Consider the following 10,730-nt stretch of genomic DNA (forward strand, 5'->3'; position numbering starts at 1 on the left):
TAATAGATTGATGATAGATAGATAGATAGATAGACGAGATTTTAGTCCAAGAGTATGGCATATGCGGTTAACGGGGAGTTTCTCACTGCAGTTTATCCAAAGTTGAATTCCTCACCTTCTTCTATCCTCCCTCTATTATTGACGTTCATAAGGCTTGTATGTGCGATGGTAGAGTCCTGGGGTGAGAGGAATTTTATTGTCTAATCAGATTCCAAGAGGATAATTGAGAAGCTAAATTCAGGTTCTTCCAAAGAATTGGGAAATTGGGGCCATAGTTGATGATGTTTTTTCTTGGTGTAGTCGCGAGATGCAAATACGTGCCTTGACGTCTTACCCCCTCCCCCATTGCAGTTTTTCTCACTTTCCTTTGTAATTTGTTGCGTTTGGATCTTGAATGAGATATCATCTTCTTCTAAAAATAAAATAAAAAAAACTTAATAGCCTTGTGAAATGAATATTAGTATGTGTTGTACTATTCGTGATCCATGGCGTTGAGAAAATGCTTAAAGCCACATATTTTTGTTAGGTGTCTTTTAGACTACTTGATTGCCACGGCTTCTTAGTCATGGAAAATGCTCACAACATGCAATTCAATGAAAAAAAAAATACATAACCAAAATTGAATGATTAATAAGTCTCCAAAATTTTGTCACGAAAAAGAATTTAAAGTGAAGAAATGATGAATTCCTTTTTTCATTAACCTAACACTATTCACCAATTATTTTTTTCGAAACTGATTTTCAAGAAGTTACGATAAATATCGATGCAATTATATGCAGTAGTGCGGATTCATCGTCATTGTTATGGGAGAGAGGGGAGGTCCATTCCTGAAATTTATGAAGGCTGTGAATAGTCCATCCACTCCTACTTTGTTTATCCACACCTACAAAATTTCAAGTCGCTCAACTGAGACCTATTACAATAATAAAAAGAAAAAGTCAGACAAAATACAATTGAAGTACCAGCGGGGTCGCCAATGCTCATTGGGACGTTGAATGAGCTTCGACAAGAAACATGTGATTGTTTGTCATCGCTCGGGCCCGAGTACAAGCGACCCAAGTACGAGCGAGGATCATGTCCTTTGTCGACAAGTCTCAATTCGAACCCGATTGCCCAAAGAAAAAGTCAGACAAAATTCAATTGAAGTACGAGCGGGGTCGCCAATGCTCATTGGGACATTGAATGAGCTGATCGACAGGAAACATGTGATTGTTTGTCATCGCTACCCAAGTACGAGCGAGGATCATGTCCTTTGTCGACAAGTCTCAATTCGAACCCGATTGCCCAATTTTGCATAAATTATTTCTCGACAACTTCCTAACTTTCCCAATGAGTTTTGGCCATTAATGAAAGAAATTCCTAGAATTCTTTGTTTAAGATGCGTCACCAACCAGTGACGTGATCTCATTGACGACCTTCTTTCATCGAATCTCATCTGAACTAATCAGTCCAAATCAAGGACAATATCAACCTTATAATCAGAACCAAGAAAGTGATATTTTGCGACGGACTCCCGGTTCTTCAACGGCAACGATGAAGGCATCAATGTGGCTTTGATTGCGACGAGATTGGGCTACAACAGAAGGTTCCCGAGGTGGAGCTTTGCCTTCCAAATGTGACCCTGCTTCCAGAGTGCATGCTTAGGCTATTAGGAGCTTCACCAATTCTTACCCATTTTATTACCCATACCCAAAATTTGAGTAAAAAGCTTAAAAACCTATTTTCAATATCATATATCATACCCTGATACCCATTCGCCCACCCATTTTCCAACCCAACCATTTTCCAACCCAAATTCGAGGAGACTCAAACCCATACTTATTTTTTTCAAACCTACTTTTCACTCTCATTTACAAGTGTGCCACTCATTAATTAAAAGTGTGTCATTCAATAATAAATTACGGTAAAATTATGGGTTTTGCATTGGAGATGTTTTACACAAATCAAGCTTTTGACCTAAATCTCAACCAAAATTTGGGTAAAAAAAATAGTAAGGGTTGGTGATGCTCTAAGACCATCTCCAGCAGCCTAGGTTGTTGGAGATTTCCGGCAAGCTGGCTAGATTTACTGTCCAATAACACAACCAGCACATGTACACTAGACACCTCTCAAGGACACGGTAACACTCACTCACTCATGCCCTCTGACACTTGGTGCTCTCACCACACACGTCTTACAAATGACTTCACCTATCTCCTTTTTATAAGAGCTACAAAAAGTCTGTAGATAAGGAAGAACAATTCTTCTATAAAAGAGTTAAGAAGTCCCAAAAGACTCTGTCGTAATCCATAAGCTTCCGGAATATTCTGAAAGTTTCTAGCATAACCCGGAACACTTTGGAGAAGTCCGGAAGGTACTAAACGGGTCCGGAATATTCTACAGGATTTTAGATAAATCCAGAACATTCCGGAGACTTTTAGAGAGTTGGTGATGACTCTCAACATGAATTTCCCGAGAATTATTCGGGTACACGGGACATTATCTACGACATTGGGTATGATTTTGTTAGCAAAAACACTTCAAACACATAGACTTTTTACACAGACATTGTACATATTTTTTGTGGGGCCCACTACGGGGTCCCACATTTTTTAAGGAACCTTGTAAAAAATCAGCAATCAGATACCGGTAAAAGGTTAGATCCAATCTTACAACTTTTCATTCAAATTTTAATCCGAAATTCTAAATGAAAAGTTATAAGATTGGATCAAGCACTTACATGTATTCGATTGAGCTGATTTTTTATGAGGTCCCTTAAAAAATATTTTAAAATTAATGAATGACTCAGATCATTTTTTGGAATCCCATAGGGGGCCCCACAAAAAATTTGTGGAATGTATGTGTAAAAAGTGTCTATGTGGGTAGAAGGTTCTTTGGTTATTATAAGGTAGTCTTGGGATTGTTGATTTTGCTTTTAGAGTCCGTGATTTGGAAGTTGGAGTTAACAGTTGAAATTGGATAGATGGCGGCAAAGGGTCCAGGGTTTACCAACTGAGTCAGATATTGTGGTGAGTTCAGGGATCACTCGGAATCAACTCAATCTAGCTCATGGTCAACAGAATACAGCTGGCAGTTTAATTTGTTGGCGTATAGTTCGTTAGTGTGCTGTGGAAGTTTTCTCTGTCATCTGTAGTAGTAGTTAGTTGCCTAATTTATGTTTAGTTGAACTAATCTCCGTATAAATAGACGAGCTAGGCCCTTGTAATCGAACTGCAAGTTGAGTTCCACGTAATTAAATCAAAACTAGTTCTCTCTCTCTCTATAAAAGTTGTTATTATATCGCCTCTGAGACGCGAGTCGCGAGCCTCTGAAATGCATATTAGTAGTATGTGTTGGACTATTCGTGAACCATGGCGTTGTGAAATGGCTTAAAGCCACATATTTTTTAGGGTGTCTTTAGACTACTTGATTGCCACGGCTTCTTAGTCATGAAAAATGCTCACGACATGCGATCCTCAGAAAAAAAAAAAAAAATATGCATAATCCAAATTGAATGATTAAGGCTCCAAAATTTTGTCACAAAAAAGATTTCAAACCGGAGAAATGATGAATCCTTTTGTCAACACTATCCACCAATTATTTTTTTCGAAACTGATTTCCAAGAAGTTACGATAAGTACGAGGAAACAATCTCAATGCTTTCTATAGTTTGACACCATCGATGCAATTTTATGCAGCAGTGCGGATTCGTCGTCATCGTTATGGGAGAGAGGGGAGGTCCATTCCTGAAACTTATGGAGGCTGCCGGTGAAGTCTGTGAAGAGTCCATCCACTCCTACTTTATTTATCCAGTAATCATATTCGGCGTATGGGTCTTGATTGAAGTAAAAGTGTAAGAAAGAGTTCTCGTTCCGGTAAGTGTATGGATGGACCTGAAAAGATGACAGATTAAAATGGCTAAACTAAAAAAGAAACAAAGCATGGAAATTTAGAATAAACCAGGTAATGCAGTTAATTAGCACATATGCATAGGTAGAAAAATGCATGTTTGGACTCAACCGTATCCAGTTTCCTGCAGATTAATTACATTAAGACAGAAGAAAAAACCTTTCAAGATATGCAAAATTCTGCATCAATCTGGACTTTATTCTCTCCTATCCTATTTCGACTGTTTTACGTATTATCCGATGAATGCGACTATTCTTTGGATGTTCAACATATCCATTCGGCTTTTACATCTGCAGAAGTGGAAAGTCCATTTTCTGACAAGCTTTTCCATCAGTCAGTCGAAGCAAGTGAGAAGTTTATGAAAGCATCGAATATTCAAGGTAATTAATCCTATGAATCAGATTGCAGTCCATATATCCCGTATGTATGCCTACACAACATTAACTCCCATGTGGCTCTTGAGGGCGAACATTGTGCAATGGATATCAGCAATATATAGACATGTGTTTGGATCATCAATATGAAGAGAAAAAGCTAGATTTATTGCTAGGAGGTGCTCCCGATCCTTTTTTGCCTTTCTCTTGGTGAATCCCTCCTTAAATCCATCATCTACACCTGCCCTCTATGGACTTCAGAGTCTGTGACTCGTGAAATACCTGGTCAGCATTTTGTGGTGGTTCTTTGGTTTTTCTAACCTAATCACTTTTAAGGACATTCACATGTTTGCTTTAAGTATTTCAGAGAATTTTCTTCTTATTACTAATTATAATGTCCATGGGCAAAAAGAACTTCTTTTTTTTCCCTAATTAATCCTTTTTTTTTCTTTTTTTTTTAAGGACATTCACATTCACAGGTTTGCTCCAGATCCCTTTTTTTTTTCTTCTTCTTATTACTAATTTTTTGTCCATGGACAACCACTGTGGATCATGACAATCCAATTATCACCTTATTAATGATGGCCACTATCCTTGTTTTTCTCTCGAATTTTCCTGGTCTGCCAGAGAGAGGTGCTAGGAGCAAGAATTGAAACGCAAAACTCGAGTATATTTCTTGCATTGCAATGTGATACACAGAAAAGAAACAGATAACAAGAAACTGCAGACATAAGAGATGAACCTGATAAAACTATGCAACTGAGAGAGAGAGAGAGAGAGAGAGAGAGAGAGAGAGAGAGAGTAAAAACCTGTAGGTTACGAGCGTGTGCTCTAGTGACAAGATCAGTTGGTGTTTGCAAGTAGTTATTCTCAACAGGTACCACTGTATCCTTCCAAGGTCCAATTCCCATAACATAGTCCTTGATGAAGTCAAGGTAAGCATCCGAAGTGATTTCCGAATACGACTGCATATGTCAACAAAGATATTAGTTTCAGAACAATATAACACAGTCCTAGATTTCGAAACGAACATGGTATCATATGAAGCACACATCGGAGATAGTGACCCATACTAGAACTTGCATAAACCAGTAAGAGAATTTATAAAAATGGCCTGAATGTGTAATTTACTACTTTCCCAAAAGGAGAATAATAGAAAATATAGAGAAACCTGATTTGTGTCCTGGGTTGGCATCGTAACGTTATCTATTAAGAAGACTTTGGGAAGGTCTGTCAGGTTTGAGACATAGATAAGAGAAGTTGGAGCGAATGACTGGATAAATGCAGGCTGTTTCAACCATTCTTTTGACATATACGAGCCTTTATATCCATTCTTCTTAAGAATCTCCACAAATTTGTCCTCGAATCTCTTACTGTCTGACCATTTCACCTGTTTCAAAACAGCAGTTCTCGGTAAACATAAGTTCTCGATTCAGTTCCATCAGTCTCCCTATTTGCTAGTAGTTTTTATAACTCGGTTTGCAAAACGATTATCACATACTATTTTTTGGAAACAAAAGCCCTCTTCTTTTTCATATGTTATTAATCTATTCACTAAATTCTGGAAACGTATTTTTGATGATTTCTACGACTGAGTTTGTTTGGAAAATTGACAAATAAATAAATTTCTGATTCTACAACCTAAATTATTAGATTCTTGATTGATTCTAAAATAAACATCCAAACAAGATCGTAGTTTTTACAAAACTATCTTCAAGCAACATTCACTGTATAAAAGTTTACTCACATGCTGGTTGATAAGCACTGGACTCTTGATCTCGGGATAAATTCCAACAACTCTCGGCGCGTCCAGAGCAATTGAAATGAACTCATCAAAAGTAATGATCTGATATTTTCCTGCATAGTAAACAAATAACAGAGACCTGAGGAAACTATTGCCTTACTTTTGTTATTTTGTTACCATTTCCTTTACCAACTACTTAAAGAGAACTTATATCTGATCCTACATATTACCAAATTCGAATTTAATTCGTTACCAAATAGTTTCAACTTCGATTAATTTGTTCACAGGAATTTGCGTCAAAAAGACATTTGTCTAATTTAAATGTTCATCTTTCTATTCAATCAGTCAGTTTAGTAACAGAGCTATAAAATACTCGTACGAATACAAGACCTTTAGACAAATCGAAATCTAGAATTAAGTTGTGAGGTCGAAGTTAAACTGTTGATTTAATAACTAAACTTGCATGATTAGTCGAGGTGCGCGAAAGCTAGCCCGGACACCTAAGTTATCAAAGAAAAAATTATAGTAAAAAAAGCTAAACTTGCGCCCACGAACACTAAACAAATGGTCTCCTTTACATGACACAGCACAGACAGGTAATCCATTCTCAAATTTCCCTGTCAGGTTATATAGTGAGGCACAAAGTTACAAGTTAAAGAAAATGTCATAAGATATAAAAATAACATCTTGGAACTACTTGGGTTCATGCTAAGATATTCTGAAGGGAACTAACCATTATACTGTTGATCCCGGAAGGGGCATCTCTGCTTCACCCGCAATGTCTTTAGCTCTTTCAGTGTGAAATCAACTGCGCCATAGTTAAGAAATATTCATTCAAGAGTCCACTCACAATGTCCTCAGTGACCGCATAAAATCAACTTCACAAGCATTATTACAACACGTGTTTTAGATAAAAGAATTTACCAGTGAAAAAACCAGTTTTGTTAACCCCTTGGACATCATAGGTCCTTTTACGGTTGGCAAACTCCTTGTGTTCTGCTACATCAGTTGTAGCGTCAAGGGTTTCATCATGGAAGCAAATTAGTGCACCGTCTTTGGAAGCTAAGATATCTGTTTCTATGAAGTCTGCACCCTCTTCAATAGCTCTCTGCAACAAATTAGTCATTTTTTCAGTAATGATGTTTATAATCTCATAGCATACCGAAGACAACGATCAACAGGTTAAAAAGTAAAACTAAAGGATCAATTCCAAAGGTTTAAAAACAAGAAAGACAAAATCACGAATTTTTGGATATTTTGCGGAACCCCAAAACTGCCAGTTAGTAGCACTAATTTTATGGGATAAGTATAGCATTCAGCCTCGGACGTAACATAAACACACTTATACAACTGCGTTAACCCTATTGGACTAGTAGTAAGACAAGTTGATCGGCTTAGGGCCAGTACATATTTATCAGATCATCTAGATAATCAAAACAGGCAAACAAATTTTACAGATGTTTGAAATTTTATATTGTGGGGCTTACCATGTATGCAGCAGCTGTTTCTTCAGGAATCTCTCCATTTGAACCTCGATGTGCAATGTTAAATGGGCGAAAAGTCTGCAGAGGCTGTCTGTTGATTTTGCTTGGTAGTGGATACAAAGGCCTTGCGGAACATTTAACAACGAGTAACAACAAAATAAAAGGGAGAACGCCTGCGAGTCAATTATCGGAAGAATGTATCAACCAACTTTGCAAAAAATAAGCATTCTCACTAGCATGCAAAGTTTCAATGACTACGTTAAAATGAAAAAAATTCCCCCTCAAAAGCATGAGTAACATGCATTTGTCTGGTAGTTTGATTGGTTACAGAATTACAAAAAACGGGATTATCTAATCCGAAACTGATATTACTTACAAGAATTGTGAATTCAACCTTAAAATCAAAGAAACCTTTTTCTTTTTATAACCAAGTGTCCATGGCAGCTTACTCATGCATTGATTAATCCCAGGGACCAATCCTACCGTCCACTAGCGGGGGCCCATTTAATGCCAGAGCAAAAAATCAATGATACTGACCGGCAACCAATCTCTTGTGATTGACACAAGTGGACCAAAACAAATAAATTTAGAAAAAAATAAGATTATGATAGTTATGTCTGCAAACGCTTACACATGGTTAAATTAAAGACCTCAACTAGGAAATTTGGAAGCAGAGTACGCATACACCCAGCCCAAAAAATGTCCTATACCAACTACTTGAGGTCATTGCATTTTGTCATTTCTCATAACTCAGTTGTCAGTAGAGAAGAGCCATTTTGTTTCAGTTTAAGGGAATCAACCATTGCGATTGACATGAGTTTCACATATAGATATCCCCGTGGCTTGCCTTGTGCAATCCCACTAACCATGACACTGATCATCGTGAATGCTTACATCAAAACCTTTTCCTCGTGCAATTATTATAGATGATGGACGCACGGGAAGTTCCTAAATCACCACAGAAACCCTGCGGGGAGGGGGGCTCCTTTGGTCACGCCCAAGGAGGATAGCTGTCGTTGGTTGCTCCCGAACTCCCCCCAAAAAAACTGGATCGGTGCAGTTTTGGTGTTTTCGGATCCATCCCGAACTAACGAGATGGTCAGCACATAACAGTTTATTTTGCAAAGCTCGTCGAGAAGTTAAACCATGCCAAAAATTGCCATGATGGGGTTAAAAAAAAAGAAGAAGGTCCACACTAAGACTCCTATACCACAATCTATCTCTATATATCATACTAGGATTGATATAAGCAATTTCCTGTTAAACGCGTACACATGCAAATTCTTGTCCCGTCAATCAATCCTTTCCACTTAATTCAAGAGTAATGAAATTGCTAAAAACAGAATGCAGGAACAAGCAATAGCAATGGCAATATACTCTCATATTCAATCAATATCATCACATGCAAGAACAACAAATGAAAATCAATTGCTTTAATTGCATTTTTAAGGCAAATCGAAATCACAACAGGCTTCATCACTGTATTAAATAAGTGATTAATCATTGACTATAACTACTGCCCACTGGTTTTTTTTTTTATGACTCTGGTGTTGAGTCAGCTTATACACGTACCTTAACTAATCCCGAAAAATCTACCTACCGGGTATTTTTTATCCAAAGAGAGAAACAACTTGGGAAATACTCCAGAAATTAGACAAAAGGCCAGTATTCAAAAACCAAACAGCAATTATATAAGTGAAAATTGTACCCAAAGCAAAACACCCAGAAAAATACAAATGATAGTTCCAATGAGAAACCACCAAAAATATATATATGCGTATAAAGACATGTACGTATCACAGGAAAATCTAGCAATCAAGTAAGTAGAGTTGGGTTTGATCCTCACCAAAAGAAGCCATTGTGTAGCCTCCCCTTCTCCCTCCCTCCCTCCCTCTCTCTCTCTCTCTCTCTCTCTCTCTCTCTCTCTGTGCTGTTTCTTGATCTGTTTTCTACCTGTTTTATTTCTGGGTTTTCTATACAATGTACTGTACTTACGTATTTTCATATGTACAAACAGGTTGTAAAGTCTTCTAGTCCAGTGGGGACTCAATTGCTTTTCGAATTCTTTGATTCGTTGCCGTGAATATCCGATTGAGAGTGATAAGGAGGTGGATGGACCATATTACTTATGGGAGAAGTGCAGATGGCTGTGATTGGTCTGTGAGTATTATAGGCTTTGGGAATCTAAAAGGGTCAATGTCTCTTTGGGGATAATTGATGTTTGACTATAAAAGTTGACCGTGACCAACGGTTCGCCCTCCGAGCCAATCATTTTCGGTACGTTCGTGCTATATACTCCTATTTATTTTTTTTACTAAAAATATCATTAGTCAATTTACTAGTTAAGAAAAATGATTTGTCTTAAATAGTGAGTATTTTTGAACTAAGTACTGAAAATATCAAAAATATTGTTTAGTCAATAGCACCATACCTGAGGATGCTGCCTAGCACCTCTTATCAAGTGAGGTGCCGAGTGACATTCGGTCATTCATCTCGGCACAAGGATTGGGAGATGCTTCCAAGCGAGAGTGCTTGAGCGGCCAATCTGGCCGTATATCTCAGCAATTGACTGCTCAGATTTTGACCAAGCAATAGACTGTTCAGATCTGTATGAGCTTAAATTCAATCCGAGCCGTCTATGTTAACATAAACGGTCGGATGCCACTCGGCACCCCACTTGGCACCCAGGGTGCTTGGCAGCATTCCCAGGTCCCTCGGCACGGACGGCTCATATTGAATCTGAGCGCATACAGATCTGAACCATCCATTGTTCAGTCAACATCCAAGCGGTTGATTCCTAAGATGAACGGCTGCTCGGCTCCGTTGCCAAGCACCCCCGCTTGGCAGCATCTCCCTATCCCAGGATTTTTTTTGCAATTCAATAAAACTTTATTCTATTATAGTATTGTAATTGAGAATGGGATGGAGGGATAGATTTGAAACAACCACCTGATACATGAGTACCACTCGACTTGCTGGTATTTGTGGGGTTAATATTTCGTAGGTTTACTGAAATATATATGGTACATGACTACAAGAGCCTATGATTTACTGGTTTTTTAACTTCTAAATCATACAAGCATGGAGCACAATTTCTTAGAGGATTTCCAGCAAGAATTATACTGACATTAATCTTACAATACTATTTTGTTACTTTTTGATAATCATTTTCTTAATTTTAGTCTTCTATAGTTCTATTCCATTCCAAAGTCAAACAGAAAAGTTTGTAATTTTCAAAAAC

At 37.8% G+C, this 10,730-nt stretch overlaps 1 protein-coding gene across 2 annotated transcripts; it reads right to left on the bottom strand.

The window, feature by feature from the left end:
- Positions 1-664: 664 nt before the first annotated feature.
- On the bottom strand, positions 665-9,612 carry LOC131310196 (glycerophosphodiester phosphodiesterase GDPD6-like). 2 transcript variants are annotated; one of them, XR_009195143.1, is made up of 9 exons: positions 9,336-9,548; positions 7,493-7,662; positions 6,930-7,113; positions 6,739-6,813; positions 6,009-6,118; positions 5,433-5,651; positions 5,071-5,226; positions 3,565-3,871; positions 665-701 (listed from the first exon to the last, which is right to left on the bottom strand). XR_009195143.1 is itself a non-coding variant. In XM_058337096.1 (8 exons), exons 1-8 carry the CDS (start codon positions 9,346-9,348, stop codon positions 3,632-3,634), a joined length of 1,167 nt encoding a protein of 388 aa, XP_058193079.1. In that variant the 5' UTR covers positions 9,349-9,612; the 3' UTR covers positions 3,477-3,631. The 2 variants fall into 2 exon arrangements, 1 of the variants encoding a protein (XP_058193079.1); XM_058337096.1 differs by lacking the exon at positions 665-701 and having other exon boundaries at positions 3,477-3,871; positions 9,336-9,612.
- Positions 9,613-10,730: the final 1,118 nt, after the last annotated feature.

This window comes from Rhododendron vialii, chromosome 12a, assembly GCF_030253575.1.
Source record: "Rhododendron vialii isolate Sample 1 chromosome 12a, ASM3025357v1".
In the NCBI taxonomy this organism is placed as follows: domain Eukaryota; kingdom Viridiplantae; phylum Streptophyta; class Magnoliopsida; order Ericales; family Ericaceae; genus Rhododendron; species Rhododendron vialii.